Here is an 18,010-nt window from a genome sequence, read left to right on the forward strand (position 1 = left end):
CCTGCAGAAGAGCGAGGAAAGCGAGAGAGTGGAGAAAGTTGCAGACGTGAGTGAGAGGAGAGTTGCTTGTAGTGAGGGAGCGCGAGGGCGGTGCAGGCATATTTATGGGCACCCAGCCAGCCAGGCGAGGCGAGGCGAGGTGAGGCGAGGCAAGGCGAGACGAGGCGGTCATCAGTGAGGTGGACTCAGGCTCGTAAAACCCGCTCTCCCTGACGATAATCCCACTGCCTCCCTGGCAAGCTGTGGGCCGCCCACGGGGCTTTGATGTCCCACAGTGCACTGGGGCATGCGGGGTCCTGGCAGTATTTAGAGCTTTTCGGCTGAGTCAACAGTGTCAAGTAGCCTGGATGGCCAAGGTCAGCGGACATATCTACCAGAGTAGCACGTCTTTCACACACACACACACACACACACACACACACACACACACACACATACACACAAACACGCAGCTACAGAGCAGCATGCCACACAAACACACACCACACACACAGCTACATGGCAGCACACCACACACACACAGCTGCCACACACACACACACCTACAGAGCAGCACGCCACACACACGCTAGAGCAGCATGCCATACAAACACATACAGCTACAGAGCAGCACACACACAGCTACAGTGAGCCATCATTTTATTTTAATCAACGTGATTTGTGTTTATTTTGTTTACATTCTAAGTTCAAGCTTCCTTCAATATCACCTATTTTTGATGTTAAAAAATATTACTCCACACTGCAAATTCTCAAAAAATATTAAACAACTACGAAAATATTAAATATGTTCCTTCCATAATGCAAAAAGGGCCTTAAAATGTTGTTTAAAATATTGTTTTATGTTGTGACATAAAAATGAAAGTAAAACAAAAGAGACTAAATCAAGTTTGAAAAACACCTGCTGATGATCCCAGCAACCAAAGCATCCCGGCAAGATTTCCTCTGTTTTAGGGAAGAGGGAGGAGAAGCGTGTCCATGTGCTTCAGACTCTGGGTGGGGGGATATCTCCCCCTCCCCCACTAAACACATATGTACTTAAAGCTTACTTCTAGAAAGTTCCTTAGGTTACGTCAAACCCCTCAAGCTGTGTGTCATTAAGTCAACATGGGAAAAAGATGAGATGTTAAGGTGTGTGTGTTTTAAATGTTTGACTCCTGTCTCCATGTATGTAAGAGACCACACGTGTGTATGCATATTTACACATGTGCATACATATACGCATCATGAGATCATGAGAACGTATTCCCTCCCATAGCCGTGAGCAGTGTCTCGAGTCAAGACTGACTTTAGTATAAACACCCTGACATTGACTTGGGACAGAGGGAGAGAGATAAAGAGGAAAAAGGAGAAAGAGAAAGAGAGAGAGAAAGAGAGAGACAGATGGGGAGAGAGGGAGAGGCCAGCAGTGATGAACACTCCAGAACAAACATTCACACACTGTCAGTGTCAGAATACATTCACACTCAGTGGCTGACATATACACATAGAAATATAACCATTCGCCATTCCACCGATGCTCAAACACACACACACACACACACACACACACACACACACACACACACACACACACACAAACACGCACGCACACAAATGCAGAATAAGTTAGTGCCAGGAAGCCTAAACGATAATGCCCAAGCAGACTCTGGGCAAACACCCTGAATATGTCGGCAGCTTATCAATTTTTATTTGTTCTGGTTCTGCCAAAATACTGTAAGACTTTCAAAGTTGACGAATTAAAACTGACTGATTACATCTGGAAACGACCCATTCAAAAGGCGATCCTCCACCGTTGTTTCGCTGTTAAAACTCTTTATCTCTGATCCTCTCCGTTAGGAAGGAGCCTCCCGCCGTCGCGCCGGCCGTTGGTGGCTCGCGCCTGCGCCGCTCGCCGGTTGCGTGTGAGTCCTGCCCACTGAAGATGCGGCCGCCTGTTGGGCTGTCCGGGCGGTGGCCAATAAAGGAAACGTTTGGAATAATTGTTGTGTTATTTAGGGGTAATTTACAACACAAGGCGTAGTTCAGCGTGCTGTGGCGCTCCGAAACATTGAAATGTCCCAACAGTTTAGACATAAGATGAGGCTAGATGCAGGGAGGATACGGGCTACAAATGTGAGGAAAGTTAAAGTTAAAATTAAATAAAGAAATATATGCTTATCAAGCTCACCCCAACGTGCATGCAGGCTAGGTTATACAAAAACTCATAGCGTGTAACGACATGGAGGATTATTTCTAGGTGAGAAAGGCGTTCCTCCCGTAAATGTAGGAATAAATGAGTGAATATGTTGCTGTCAACGACCCAGACTCATCTGAGCAGGAATTATAAGATGTGGAACAGCCTTCACAAACGAAAATGACAAGGCATTTAGATAGACACGCGTCGGTGCGCGTGCAGGGGGAGGATGGAGTAACCGTAACCTGTTAGCTGTCGTGGCCCGTTAATCTTCTATCTGCCTGCATAAGAACACTAAATGAGACTCCAATACTGCGAGTGACTATACGGCCATTTTAAAACATTGTGTGAGTGACTGCATGAGGGCAATAGAGGATGCTTGCTTCGGGGTGTGTGTGTGTGTGTGTGTGTGTGTGTGTGTGTGTGTGTGCTGCCCCGAGGGGTGGGGGTGGGGGGTGAGAGCGTGCAGTTCAGATAAAACGAGCGGGTCTGCGTTTGTAATGCGCGAGCGTGTGTGATAAGGAGGTGGGGGTGAGACCCCGTCGTGTTTTGACCCCCGAAACAACCTCAGCCTCCGTCGCTCCCTCCGTCTCTGCTTTAAAGCGCCACCGCTCCTTTGGCCGTGACAGACCACTCCAGCTCGTGTCTCGGTCCATGGACATCGCGAAAGAACAGCGAGGACGCTACAGCACCGTGCACCATCTCGCGCCCGCTAGCCCTGCAACACTCCGGATCCGCGCGCTGCGATAACCACGTCTCACACTGGATGCTCGCCTGGGCGGAGAGACTCGCGCGTCTGGAGTTTCGGTGCGATTTCAGAGATTTTATTCCTTCTCTGGTGAACCATGTACGCCCTAGTAAGCCTGCGGCGGAGTCTGGATGAACCATAGACTAGGCTAGGAGTTGTGTAGATTAAAATTCAGTTGATCACTTTAAAAGTTGCGCTTACTTTGTTAATGGTCCGCTTCACAGCCAACACACAAAAATAGGGATTTTCTACACATAAATACTCACGTGTTGGCAGTTGTGGTAGATTACAGGCCAGAATAGCCAACCCGTGGTGTTTTAGTCTGGACATAGAGAACACTTAACTGCGCTGGCGTGGACATTTAAATAAATGGACATTATTATTTAAGATCGCTCGGCTGTATTTAATGTGCTTGTTTCTCTGTTAGTAATCGTGCCCCGCGCTACCGGATTGGTGTGTGTCGTCTTCCGCGAGAGAGCGTGGCTTCCGTGTCGCATGGATAGAAGGGTAAGTGTGCTTATTGATACTTATCGCGCTGGTGCAATTTTGATTTTTGATTTGTTGTGATCAATCCGTTAATTGTATCCGTGTTTGGAACAAAACTGCTTGTCTCATAACCAGGCGATATTCTGGTAACCGCCTCGCGACTCCTTCCCGCCCCGAGACAGCATCCCGGTCCGCCTCCCTAGCACACGCTGACACTGGAATTCCAACTCTAGCACATTTATGTCTAAACGGATAACTGTTTACAAACAATCGCATGACTGTGATCGTTAATGCTTAACATTGTAATGAACTAAAACATTATAAAGTCCTGCCTACTAACTGAATATTATGTTATTTAACTTTTTAAGGAATAAATACCGTGGGTATTAATTCCTTAAAATGAATACCCACGGGTTATAACTCGAGTCCACGCGCTGTCCAGTGCTTTTACCTGTATAATCCGTTTCGGATTATTCGACAGTCACAGACAATGTTCCCAGGCGAATTCAAACCGCGTCTTTATAGTTCACACCGTTAAAGGCAAATACGGGCTAGTTGCGCATACGAAGAGCAGACATGCCAACTAACCGGAGAGCAGATGAGCCTGGGCTCGGGACGAGCGCGTGTCTGGCACGAGACTGAATAGTAATAGTAATTGTGGTATGTCACTATAATATCACGATGTCCTCTCAAACGTTTCTTTATGTGTGACATCTGCAGCCTCGTGATATGCTGTAGACTCGAACTTCATAAAGGCAGTAGGCTTCATATTAATTGTTTTCTTTGCTCTACAAAAAAATCTAATTACAGCTTTAAGTGGTTACGTCACGTAGATACATTAAGCAAACTTCCCCATTTCCTGCTGCTACCAAATGAACCATCACGCAAAATCAGCCCGTTTCGCTTTCAGAAGTGGCATTTAACATTTTTTAGTTACATATTTATTTTTCCATTTTCACTCAGGTAATTCTAAAAAGTGGATGTAGCCATAGGTAATGTATATCTATAATCGGGTTATAATTCACCATAATCGGGATATAATTACGTTCCTCAGAACTAATTTTAGATTTGGGTTTGGCAGCTAATGTAGTTTAGGCCACTTTAAGATTGTAAACTTTGCTGACAGGACGTACAGTTATCAGCAGCGTTTACAGTGTCCAGTGTGCAATAGGGCAATGAGTGAACTTGCATTTTCGGAACGCTCTGAATATGTGTTTATGAATGTGTCTCTATGAATGTGTCTTTTTGAGTGTGTCTTTAATAATGTGTCTTTATAAGTGTTTCTTTATGGGTCCTTCTTTGACATCGTTTGTATTATTCGTGTGGGTTTGGAGCGGTTTTAGGTTATAGCATTGTCCTGTTGCAACTGAAAGTTACCAACAGTCTGACACATTGCCACATGCTTTTACACACAACGTATCTTATTACTATTATTTAAGTAAAGAAAATTCACAACTGAAAATCAATTTTGAATTAAAAAGCCGTCAAGACTCTTTTTAAAAGCTCGTGCGTCCGCGATGCTTATAAACTTGCCATTTATATAAACGTTTTCCTGGCGGTTTTTAAAATACCCAAACGTTTAACGACCAAAAGAATGTGCAGCGGTTTTAAAGCCACTGGAGACTCACACAGGTCCCACTGTGTTTGGAGAGCAGACTAAGGTAAGATTGCCCTGGTGGAGAGCAGCACACTGCAGGCGGCATTTGGACAGGAAAGACAGTCGTGCGTCATGTAGTTTGTGACACTGTTTATTAAATTATCTGAGTTTAATTCTTTGTTTATTTCGGTTATACACTAAGCCGTCAAATGGCAGACGGGAAACAATCTGAACGGTATTACTGACGATTATCCTTTATTACAGGCCTCGGGACCAGTGTGTTTTGTAACTCAAGCAGAATAGCTCGGTGAGAACAGCGGGGAAGTCGCCTGCATCGGTGCCGTTTTGGGGTTTGACTGCTGTTTGGCGCATAATATAGCGGACGGACATGTAGAGCGTGCGTAGATCAGCAGGTGTATTTCTGCACGATCTACAACTAAACACCTTCACCGGGGTGGACTGCCAGCCTGCCGCACGTGTCTGTTATTCTGCTCAGGTAGTGCGGTAATGTGCACAATTGTGACGAGGGGCGAAGCTGCGGTGTTTGTGGTTATTAGATGGCTGAGTGAAAAACGTTGTTGTGGGGGATTTGTTTGTTTGTTTGTCTGTGTGTGTGTGTGTGTGTGTGTGCGCGTGCGTGCGTGCACATGTTTTCAAAGTTTTTATCCAGGAAGACTGAAATTTGCAGCAAGTATAAACAACCCTCTTTCTTCTTTCCACACAGCACATACACAATCACAGTCTTTTTCTGACTCTCTCTCTCTCTCTCTCTCTCTCTTTCTCTCTCTCTCTCTCTCTCAGTATGAAGAGCTTGTACAGTACGCAGGGTCTGAGGTTTTGTCTGTGGGGTCTTATGGTGAAGTGATGAGGTCACTACCCCCACCCCCACCTCACTATGGCCAAACGGTTCCTGATTCTCTCAAACAGCACCGAGACCAGATCTATGGGTGAGACACAGATATATGGGTGAGACACAGATATATGGGTGATACACAGAGCTATGGGTGAGACATAGGTCTATGGGTGAGACACAGGTCTATGGGTGAGACTCAGGTCTGTAGGTGAGAGATATATGGGTGAGACAGGTCTGTGAGTGAGACACAGCTCTATGGGTGAGACACAGGTCTATGGTTGAGACTCAGGTCTGTAGGTGAGAGATATATGGGTGAGACAGGTCTGTGAGTGAGACACAGATCTATGGGTGAGACACAGGTCTATGGTTGAGACTCAGGTCTGTAGGTGAGAGATATATGGGTGAGACACAGGTCTATGGTGTGAGACACAGGTCTGTGGGTGAGAGACAGGTCTGTGTGTGAGACACAGATATATGGGTGAGACACAGGTCTATGGTTGAGACTCAGGTCTGTGGGTGAGACACAGATCTATTGGTGAGACACAGGTCTGTGGGTGAGAATCAGGTCTGTGTGTGAGACACAGATATATGGGTGAGACACAAGTCTATGGGTGAGACACAGATCTATGGTTGAGACTCAGGTCTGTGGGTGAGACACAGGTCAAGGGGTGAATGCTTGACTGTGGGTTTATAGCAATAGCAAACACATTATCTTTATGTCTCTTCATTTAAATACACTATGAAGTCTTTGTATGTGTGCGTTTCTCTATGTATGTGTGTGGCTTGTCTATCTATCTGTCTATTTTTTTGTGTATGCGCATGTGTGTGTGTTTGTGTGTGTGTGTGTGTGTGTGTGTGTGTGTGTGTAGCCATCCTCTGTTTCCACTCCTGGCTCTGGTGTTTGAGAAGTGTGAATTGGCCACCTGCTCACCACGTGACTCCTCCTCAATGTCAAACTCCTCCCATCTCCCTGGCATGACCAGTCACAGTGATGTGTGCTCCTCCGACTCATTCAATGAAGATATAGCAGCTTTCGCCAAGCAGGTGAGTGACAGCACCAAGACCCAATCACGTTCATCCTCCAGAGGTCAGTAGCAGTGACTGTCACCTTGTGTTTGTGTTTGCAGATCCGCTCAGAGAAACCCATATTTTCATCCAACCCAGAACTGGACAATTTAGTAAGATGCTCATCACTCTTAGCTAACATACACACATACACACACACACACAGAGAAGGTGAATGCTATTATAACCGCTGTTCTGTCTCAGATGATCCAGGCCATCCAAGTCTTACGCTTCCACCTGCTGGAGCTGGAGAAGGTGACATGCCTGTCACTCCGTTTTGGAACATTCCAGGAATATTTTTAGTTTCTTATTAATGAATGACATATTTTGTCATGTTCTTATTTTTGTGGGACACACAGGTCTGGTCTTTACTCCCCTCTGTTTCTGCTGCATTAGGTCCATGATCTCTGCGATAATTTCTGTCAGCGCTACATCAACTGTCTGAAGGGGAAGATGCCCACTGATTTGGTGCTGGAGGAACGGGAGGGCGGGTCCAAATCTGACATAGAAGATTTCACTGGTTCTTGCACAAGTCTGTCAGAGCAAGTGTGTTTCCCCAGACAGGGTTTGCAGTTGTGACGTTATTCTTGGTGCGTGTGAATATATATACGTATATGTGTAAGTGTACGTGTTTGACTGTTGCTTTCTGTTCTGATCCAGAATCAGTCCTGGTTGCGAGACACAGATGACTGTGTGTCTACACCCTCAGTCACACCCGGTGTCTCCTGTGGACCGACTACACACAGCGCAGATAACTGCAGCGAAGCAGGTACCCACACACACACACAAACACACAAACACACACACACACACACACACACTCAACCATGTACTCACACACACACACACAAACACACACTCAATCATGTACTCACACACACACACACACACACACACACTCATACACACACACAAACACACACTCAACCATGTACTCACACACACACACATACACACACACAAACACACACTCAACCATGTACTCACACACACACACACACACACACACACATACACACACACAAACACACACTCAATCATGTACTCACACACACACACACCCACACACACACACACACTCAACCGTGTACTCACACACACACACACACACACATACACACACACAAACACACACTCAATCATGTACTCACACACACACACACACACACACACACACACACACACGCTAATACATATACACACATACACACCTCCATCCCCCTCTCAAGTTAGAATGGGTACAGAGAGAGGAATACAGCGCCATTCTACCTATCGTGTTTGTTCACCTGACTTACAGGAGATGCTCTGGATGGGGCTGTAGCGTCTCCCAGTACCGGAGAAGAAGACGAGACTGACCGGGACAGAAGAAATAACAAGAAAAGAGGGATCTTCCCCAAAGTGGCAACCAACATTATGAGAGCCTGGCTCTTCCAGCACCTATCAGTAAGGGAGACAAAGACAGGAAAGGAATGACCTCAGACAAATGGCAGAAATACAGCAAGCAGAGTGAGAGAGAGGGAAGGAGGGAGGGAGGGAGGGAGGGAGAGAGAAAGAGAGAGAGAAAGAGAGAGAGAGAGAGAGAGAGGTGATTTAGGGTGACAGAAGTTGGTGAAATACATGAACTTTTAGAGACCAAACGGTGTGGCGTGTTAGTGTGAAATCTGAATTATGGGAGTGCTGCACAGCTGAAAGGAGCAGAGACCACATGCAGTACAGTAACAGGCATATGCTAATTAGCTCCTAACGAACCTGCTGTAATTACACACAGATTTGAGCTTCAGCAGTGGCTATAAATAAATGGGAGAGAGACTCAGTGAGAACAGCACAGGCTCTGTCTGCCGCCATGCTATAGACCTGATCATACGTCACTTATTTATATACAATACATTTATATATTTATAACTACACAGTATTAGGTGCTATATATAACTATATCCTATATATCCTATATTATAAAGTGTATTCCCATGTGTATTGCAACTTTTGTGTTTGTTATACAATTTATATTATAAAAACACTATTCACACCACCAAATTATAAGAGAACAGAATGTCTGTATTAAAACTGAAATGCTTGAGACAGCTTTTTTATACTAGGAGAACTTTTTACTGACATATTTAATTAACTAGTTTACCAAAGCACAATCCTTTTTTGTCCCATCTCAGCATCCATACCCCTCTGAGGAACAGAAAAAGCAACTCTCTCAAGACACAGGACTTACCATTTTGCAGGTCAACAACTGGTCAGTACCCTGTGCAGTACCTGAGCCATGCAGTACGGTCAGCGTGCAGCTCACTCTGCACCTCCTAACTGCATGCATTGATCTGCATTTACCTGGTCAATAGAGGCCAAATGAATTATGCCACCATGATCAATACTCATTTTGCTGTAATGAGGATTTATGTTAGCTGGTGAAAGGTTAATAATGCCCAGGTTTGGTGTTTATCTCCTTATCGGAAAAAAAAGACAAAAAAAGCTTCTCAGGCTTTTATGATGTTCTACAGTCAGACTGTTACCTGTCCTCCACCTCAAAGCACAGAGACACTGGCATGTTCTCCACCTCAAAGCACAGAGACACTGGCATGTTCTCCACCTCAAAGCACAGAGACACTGGCATGTTCTCCACCTCAAAGCACAGAGACACTGGCATGTCCTCCACCTCAAAGCACAGAGACACTGGCATGTCCTCCACCTCCAAGCACAGAGATACTGGCATGTCCTCCACCTCAAAGCACAGACACTGGCATGTCCTCCACCTCAAAGCACAGAGACACTGGCATGTCCTCCACCTCAAAGCACAGAGACACTGGCATGTTCTCCACCTCAAAGCACAGAGACACTGGCATGTCCTCCACCTCAAAGCACAGAGACACTGGCATGTCCTCCACCTCCAAGCACAGAGATACTGGCATGTCCTCCACCTCAAAGCACAGAGACACTGGCATGTCCTCCACCTCAAAGCACAGAGACACTGGCATGTCCTCCACCTCAAAGCACAGAGATACTGGCATGTCGTCCACCTCAAAGCACAGATACATTAGCATGTTCTCCATCTCAAAGCACAGAGACACTGCATGTCCTCATACCATCTTTTATATTGATCTTCACTTACAGTGTTATCTGTTTTTAGTACCTATTGATCTAATTTGTGATATTTGTGCACTGTGTTCTTATATGTACTGCTGTGTGTGATGTGTGTGTGTAACGTGTGTGTCTCTTCGTTTAGGTTTATTAACGCCAGGCGTAGGATAGTGCAGCCCATGATCGACCAGTCGAATCGCTCAGGTAACCCACCACTCAAACCCACTACACCCCCCACCTCACCCACCCTCACCCCACTACACCCCCACCTCACCTCACTCCACCACCTTACTACACCCCCACCTCACCTCACCTCACCCCACTCCACCATCCCACTCCACTCCACCCATTCTGACACTGTGCTGTTTAATATAATCAGACTCAGAGGCTCAAAGTTGACTTGGCATATTATTTTGCACTGTGTGCTCTGATCAATCTATTGTATGTGTTTTTGTGATTGTTTCCATTTGTGTTTGTGTGTCATATAGGTCAGGGTGCCCCCTACAGTCCAGAAGGGGCAGCGTTAGGAGGTTATGGATTAGATGGTCAACCTCACTTAGGCCTTAGGACAGCAGGTAAGCATCATATCTGTAGAATGGGTGAAATTACGGCTATTAAACATCCGTCTACGGCTTTGACTACAGAACAACAAAATAGCCTGAATCCCCTGCACCTTCTAAAGGAATGTGATATAATGGGAGGGAATATGGATTAAAACTTTCTTAAATTACTTGTATACTTGTACTTTTCTGAATTACATATATGCGAGACATACATGAGGCCTAACGTCATTTACCCCTGATGAAGCACAGTGAACAGCCACACTGTGAAAGATTGCACAACAGAAATAACTGTTATATATTTTAGATGTGTTCTGTTATTTTGTTGAACACTTTTAACTTTTTAAAAATGATTGCAGATATAGAATAGCTGTAATACATCCTGTGTGTTCTCACTCGCTGTGTGTGTGTTCTGCAGGGCTACAGGGCCTGGCGTCTCTACCTGCGGACTACCCCGGGGCTCTGCTGCCCCAGGCGGGATACACCCACGCCAGCCCCTCCCTGCACCCATACCCCAGCCCCCATGCTGCCATGCTGCTGGCCCCGCCCCCCCATCCCCACTCTTCCGAGCCCCTTATTGGACAAAGCCTTGACATCCATGCCCACTGAGAGTGTGGGAGGGGAAAAGGGCGGAGAAGTTAGTTTGGCCGACGCCCTCCCATCCGTGCTGCTGTCATCCTACGAGCATGACCTCACTGTTCTTCAGACGCCCTCGCTGTCTTTTCAAGGCGCCCCTGTGATCGTTTGCCATTAACCCTTTATAATCACTTTGTCTTAAAACTCAAAGGCACAGATGTGTCCGACTGTTTTTACATGTCAGTGTGCTGAGAACCTTTCAGCGCGATGGCCCCGTGTTCCTGCACACACACACAATTACATTCCTCTGCCATTTACACATGAGCATCGCTTTTTATCATGCACAGTCATATACACAGAACCTATTTTCAATTTTGCAAGCTACATCTTGAACTCTGCTCAATTGGCTCAAACCGTGTCTTCCTATGGCCTTCAGGGTGAACCGTAGCCTCTTCTGAACTGAACTTCTGGGTGCTCAGTGCCTCCCCCTGCTGGCCAGAACCCCATCCCCAGGAAATCCAGCAGAGAAGATCGCCAGATATCTGCAGTCTGGTGCCTTCACGACTGAATCAAATAGTCCTGCAACAGTCTTCTTGAACCAACAGCATCGAGCTTCCCCGCAAACCCAAAGACGTAACTGCTGGATGCTCGTGATAATGAGAGAGTTTGGGTCCGTCTGTCCTGATGCTATGACCCGGTCCTCGTGATAATGAGAGAGTTTGGGTCCGTCTGTCCTGATGCTATGACCCGGTCCTCGTCTTCCTCTTGCCAACCCTGCCCTCGTCATGCCGCTCTGTCATCAGGACGCCATATTTAATTTAAGTTTTTATGTTGAATCTATTTTTGTATTTATGTGTGTCAGAGACTCAATGTCACCAAACCCTGAGTTGATGTTTATCTTCAGTTTTTTGAAGTTTATATTAATAGTAGGTCCTTCAAGGTCCTAGCAAGCGTGTTTTTAGTTTGCTTTGTAGGATCTGTTTCATGCCTTCATGAAATCATATGTCTGCTGTATTAACATAGAACATTTCTGGTAAACAGTCCTAACAGAGGGAAGTTTGAGAGGAGGTCTGCAAGTACCAGTGTTAGGTGCATCTTATTTCTTAATCAGGGTATCTTCCTGGCTTGTGTTTTTAAATAACTGGACTAATATTTAAAAGCTATGAATCTGTACTTTACCTCTGCATTAAAAAAAAACTATGACTGAACGATAAAATTGATGGTTTGTATTACTTTATTGCTATTTTTCTCTATTCTATTATATCTATTCTATTAGATTTATATTTATTTATGTAATTTTGGCCTGGCTGCATAATGGCGTCCCTCTGCTGCTCTGTTGTTGTCCATTGGTGGGTGACATGTCCTGTCATGACCTCATTGGTGGACAACATGTCATGACTTCATCTGTGAGCCACCGTGACCTCTTCAGAATGATAAAACCTCTAATAAAAAACCACCAATACCTTCAAAAACACCAATACCATAAAAATGAATACCATAAAAACACCAATACCTTAAAACACTAATACCATAAAAACACTAATACCTTAAACACCAAAACCTTAAAACACAATACCTTAAAAACACTAATACCTTAAACATTCACTGGATTCCCCCACTGGACTGGACCATTGTTTACTATAAGCTCATAAACATTCTTACCCATATTTTGTTATTTGCACTGCGCCATATTGCACGCCTACACCCTGAGCTTAATAACTGTATAATTGTACACTTGTATATATTCATATTCATGTTTATTTATTCCCTTTAGATTCATTTATTTATCCGGACATATTTATTCATCCACATTCAAATTGATCTATTTATTTTCCCCTCAAAACAAATTCTATTTTATATCTTACACTTTATTTTTCTTCCTTTACAAATACATTTTAGAATATATTTCAGTTTAAACTTACATTTCCCTTATCTATATATTTTCTCTCCTCAGTTTACAGGCAGAGCAGTCATTTCACTGCCAGCTATACTGTGTATGTGACAAATAAACTTTGATTTGAACATTAATACCTTAAACACCAATACCTTAAAACACTTATACCTTAAAACACAAACACCTTAAAACCCTAATACCTTAAACACTAATTTGTTTTTCCAAATAATCTTAATTCCATTCATTTTTCACAGAAAAACACACAAAACCATAAATCAAAAACTCATTAAAATGCTAAAACATTTAGCTAAAAATTTAGCTAAAAAAGTAACTGCAGGATTAAAGACATGGAAAAAAACACAACCATAAAATCAATTAAGATTACTAAAACAAGATCCCCCTCCCATTTATGCCCCAGGCCCACGAACCCCCTGATACCTTAAAAATTAATATCTTAGGTACACATTTAGATTTTACACTCACATCCACTCAAAAGAATACAACATATGAACTATTTTGCCTTCATTTACTGCACTGCACAAATACCGTAACTATCAGTAGAATCAGTCATTTTGATTGACATCCTAACAAATAAATAAATAAGGGCTGATTGTTGTTATCAGTTGCTTGGTAAGTGTAGTTGTGGCGAAGACCCCCATCTACCCCTGAGGTACCATTACGGCTCTGGTGTAGAGCTGCTTTAGTGATGTCCAGTAATGCTGCAGCTGTGAGTTTTGCTTTATTCCTTGTCAAATTTCCCCTGAAAATAGATTCTAATGTCCTGCTAATCCCTCTCTCTTTCCCTCTCTCTCCCTCCCTCTCTCTCTCTCTCTCTCTCTCTCTCTTTCATCCTCTCACTCTCACTGTCCTCCTCCCTGACCCCCAACCATGCCAATGTGATGGATACTGCCTACAGCAGGGGTTAAAGTTCATGCAGGGGTCAACAGGAAGTTTCCTAGCTCTTTGACCCTTGCAGCTGACCCTGGATCAATTAATTGCTTTTCCTGTCAACACACATGTTGGTTGTCCTCTGTTTGTTTCACTGCTTTTTAAAAATATATATATATAATGAAATATTTTGTCTGAATGAAAAGTATGTAAAAGGATTATAGATATTGGTGGACTGACACAAAGTCCAAACAACACGTTGTTTGTGCTGTAATTAAGTTACAGAGACATCACAACATGGGGACATGAAGAATGTTCCGGCTGACATTGTATGTCCTCCTTAAGCATGGGACAAACTGTGGACACAGTTTACACATAATCCCCTTCTTCCAAAGTGCTACAGCAAGAAGTGTGTAGAATGGATAGTGTGTGTGTATTGTTGTGCATGTTAGTGTGTAGCTTTGTGTGGGAAGAAAAGGGAGTGAGAGTCTTGTGAGGGAAAATTAATCATCCAATTACACACCTGTCAGAGTACAGACGAGAGAGAGAGAAAGAGAGAGAGGGGAAGGGGGAAATAGAGGGAGTGAGAGAAGGAGGGGGGTATATGCTAAACTGAAAAACCAGACTTTCTTAGCGAAGGTTTATGAATAGAAATGCTAAAGACCAAAGACCAAGTGTACAGAAATAAGAGCAGATTCAAGGAGGCATATGAGTATCTTTTCTTCTTTGTCTAGCACTAAACACTTCATAAAAAAGAATAAATGCTAGGAAATTACTATTAAAATGTGTTTTTGACATGTAATAGTGTGATGTCAGCACTGTGAATCTGAAGAACAAAACTATGGAGTGCAAGATTTGGATGATAATGTCGGATCTGCAGTACGAGAGGAGAGGAGAGAAGAAACGTCCAGTGTGAAGGCTGCTGGTTGGGCCTCTGCTGAATGAAGGAAGAAAGTGAGGAGGAGAGGAGGTGAGGAGGTGTCGGGGCAGTGATTGGTGAGGAGGGGCAGTGATCGGTGAGGAGGTGTCGAAGGCAGTGATCGGTGAGGAGGTGTCGGACGCAGTGATCGGTGAGGAGGGGCAATGATCGGTGAGGAGGTGTTGGAGGCAGTGATCGGTGGAGGTGTCGAGGCAGTGATTGGTGAGGAGGGGCAGTGATCGGTGAGGAGGTGTCGGGGCAGTGATCGGTGGAGGTGTCAGGGCAGTAATTGGTGAGGAGGGGCAGTGATCAGTGGAGGTGTCAGAGGCAGTGATCGGTGAGGAGGTGTCGGAGGCAGTGATCGGTGAGGAGGTGTCGGGGCAGTGATCGGTGGAGGTGTCGGGGCAGTGATCGGTGAGGAGGTGTCGGGGCAGTGATCGGTGAAGAGGTGTCGGACGCAGTGATCGGTGAAGAGGTGTTGGACGCAGTGATCGGTGAGGAGGTGTCGGGGTAGTGATCGGTGGAGGTGTCGGGGCAGTGATCGGTGGAGGTGTCGGGCAGTGATTGGAGAGGAGGGGCAGTGATCGGTGGAGGTGTTGGGGCAGTGATCGGTGGAGGTGTCGAGGCAGTGATTGGTGAGGAGGGGCAGTGATCGGTGAGGAGGTGTCGGGGCAGTGATCGATGGAGGTGTCGGGGCAGTAATTGGTGAGGAGGGGCAGTGAGGTGTCAGAGGCAGTGATCGGTGAGGAGGTGTCGGACGCAGTGATCGGTGAGGAGGGGCAGTGATCGGTGAGGAGGTGTTGGAGGCAGTGATCGGTGGAGGTGTCGAGGCAGTGATTGGTGAGGAGGGGCAGTGATCGGTGAGGAGGTGTCGGGGCAGTGATCGGTGGAGGTGTCGGGGCAGTGATCGGTGAGGAGGTGTCGGGGCAGTGATTGGAGAGGAGGGGCAGTGATCGGTGGAGGTGTCGAGGCAGTGATCGGTGGAGGTGTCAAGGCAGTGATTGGTGAGGAGGGGCAGTGATCGATGGAGGTGTCGGGGCAGTAATTGGTGAGGAGGGGCAGTGAGGTGTCGGAGGCAGTGATCGGTGAAGAGGTGTCGGATGCAGTGATCGGTGGATGAGTTGGGGCATTGATTAGTGAGGAGGTGTCGGGACAGTGATCGGTGGAGGTGTCGGGGCAGTGATTGGAGAGGAGGGGTAGTGATCGGTGAGGAGGTGTCGGAGGCAGTGATCGGTGAAGAGGTGTCAGACACAGTGATCGGTGGAGGTGTTGGGGCAGTGATCGGTGAGGAGGTGTTGCAGGCAGTGATCAGTGGAGGTGTCGGGGCAGTGATCGGTGGAGGTGTCGGGGCAGTGATCGGTGGAGGTGTCGGGGCAGTGATTGGTGAGGAGGGGCAGTGATCGGTGGAGGTGTCAGGGCAGTGATCGGTGAGGATGTTTCGGAGGCAGTGATCGGTGAGGAGGTGTCGGGGTAGTGATCGGTGGAGGTGTCGGGGCAGTGATCGGTGAGGAGGTGTCGGGGCAGTGATCGGTGAGAAGGTGTCGGGGAGCACCAGCTCTCCTTTATTTACTTCCATTAACAGCGGCACATCATTAGAGCTGACACTCGTTAGTGAGCTGTCAGTCAAAATGTTCCCGGCAGAGGAATTTACAGCAGTCTTACTCATGCACAGTGTGTTCAGTGATGGGCGAGTGAGTGAATGAGTGAGTGAGTGTGTGTGTATGTGTGTGTGTGTGTGTGTGTGTGTGTGTGTGTGTGTGTGTGTGTGTGTGTGTGTGTGTGTGTAACAAACGTCTGGTGCCGCTCTCCTTGGGCGGAGGAGCCCAGTACCCAGCCTCAGGGCCCTGCCGTCTGTGCTCCACTAACTCACCTGTGCTATATCTCTTTATGGACCTGCTGCATGCATAATGCGCACTGTGGACTGTGGACGTGCAGCAGGGGAAGAACTTACCTGCTGAAGTTCACGTTCATGCACGTGAAAGGAGACGTCGTCACCGAGGACTCTGGAGGCTGGTTTTCGAAACTTGGATTTAATGAGTAAAACCGATGCAAGCAGAATTCCAGACGACCCATTAGTGAATGTGACTGGTTTTGCTGCTTGACTGTAGATGAAGGTGCTTCATAGCGTGCGCGTGAAGGACGGATTACTGCGCGTGCTTTAGAACGAGCCCACAGCACCAGACAAATGAGCGCGCCCTCGTAAAAGCACACGGACGCGCGTGAGCGCTGCAGCAGTCGGTGTGGGAAGACTGCTCTGTGTTGTGACCACGGAGTAAACGAGTCAGTTATATGGAAGATTGCTCTTATATAACTTTAGTTTGCAGTGACCTTTCAACTTTATTTGAATAAAGGGGATAAATGGGGGAAAGAGATATTGTGTACGCTCCAGTACAATTATGAATGAACCAGTTTTACATGCTAATTGGAATTTTATTCGATCATAAAACATTATTTCTAAACCACAGCAGTGATAGTCTTGTAAGACAGTCATTAATCTCTTTTCGTTTACACATGCGCTTGCACGCGCTTGCACATTGTGAGTGACAATAACATTGAACTGAATTAACACGCTGATAGTCGTCCCGTAGTTTTATGAATAAACAACATTGCCCCCTAGTGGTGTAAAGTGTTGACGCTTGAATAATGCCGATATAATCAATAAATACATCTTACGGTTTCATTTTATATATTTATTTTACATTGTAGATCTTATTGCCTCAGTTTATATATAATATCTGTTGGGCAGGAGCAAGCAGATATAACAGGAATATCTATCTATGTACAATAACTGGAAAGCCATATGGGAGAAGGAGGCATCACAACACCCAGTGGATAGAGAGCCTAAGCAGACCACACAACCTGAGCAGGACCCAGTAACACAACCTCCCTGAGCAGACCACACAACCTCCCTGAGCAGGACCCAGTAACACAACCTCCCTGAGCAGCACGCAGTAACACAACCTCCCTGAGCAGACCACACAACATCCCTGAGCAGGACCCAGTAACACAACCTCCCTGAGCAGCACCCAGTAACACAACCTCCCTGAGCAGCACCCAGTAACACAACCTCCCTGAGCAGACCACACAACATCCCTGAGCAGCACCCAGTAACACAACCTCCCCGAGGCAGACCACACAACCTCCCTGAGCAGGACCCAGTAACACAACCT

At 45.9% G+C, this 18,010-nt stretch overlaps 2 protein-coding genes across 13 annotated transcripts in view; one reads left to right on the forward strand and one right to left on the reverse strand.

Moving 5' to 3' along the window:
- Window positions 1–2,615: 2,615 nt before the first annotated feature.
- Window positions 2,616–12,355, forward strand: meis3 (myeloid ecotropic viral integration site 3). Of its 7 annotated transcripts, XM_027021683.3 has the most exons (13): window positions 2,616–2,980; window positions 3,349–3,428; window positions 5,806–5,951; window positions 6,727–6,901; window positions 6,985–7,035; window positions 7,127–7,177; window positions 7,319–7,468; window positions 7,583–7,691; window positions 8,220–8,365; window positions 9,088–9,164; window positions 10,149–10,207; window positions 10,492–10,578; window positions 10,982–12,355. In XM_027021683.3, exons 2-13 carry the CDS (start codon window positions 3,417–3,419, stop codon window positions 11,170–11,172), a joined length of 1,254 nt encoding a protein of 417 aa, XP_026877484.2. In that variant the 5' UTR covers window positions 2,616–2,980; window positions 3,349–3,416; the 3' UTR covers window positions 11,173–12,355. The 7 variants fall into 7 exon arrangements, with proteins under 7 accessions (XP_026877484.2, XP_081579841.1, XP_081579839.1 ...); XM_081723715.1 differs by lacking the exon at window positions 5,806–5,951; XM_081723713.1 differs by lacking the exon at window positions 2,616–2,980 and having other exon boundaries at window positions 5,806–5,970.
- Window positions 12,356–17,249: 4,894 nt separating this feature from the next.
- Window positions 17,250–18,010, reverse strand: part of rinl (Ras and Rab interactor-like) — a 14,430-nt gene continuing 13,669 nt past the window's right edge. For all 6 annotated transcript variants that reach the window (XM_081722591.1, XM_027021699.3, XM_081722590.1 and 3 more), the window contains one exon: window positions 17,250–18,010. This exon is cut by the window's right edge and continues 2,169 nt beyond it. The gene's annotated coding sequence lies outside the window, so the exon portion shown is untranslated.

This window comes from Electrophorus electricus, chromosome 11 (assembly GCF_041902795.1).
Source record: "Electrophorus electricus isolate QZ-2024a chromosome 11, ASM4190279v1, whole genome shotgun sequence".
In the NCBI taxonomy this organism is placed as follows: domain Eukaryota; kingdom Metazoa; phylum Chordata; class Actinopteri; order Gymnotiformes; family Gymnotidae; genus Electrophorus; species Electrophorus electricus.

Bases quoted from the DNA above. Each gene is read 5' to 3' on its own strand.
- meis3 (XM_027021683.3), top strand. The intron at 8,366-9,087 runs GTAAGGGAGACA...GTCCCATCTCAG, and splicing joins GGCTCTTCCAGCACCTATCA to CATCCATACCCCTCTGAGGA. The intron at 9,165-10,148 runs GTCAGTACCCTG...CTCTTCGTTTAG, and splicing joins ATTTTGCAGGTCAACAACTG to GTTTATTAACGCCAGGCGTA.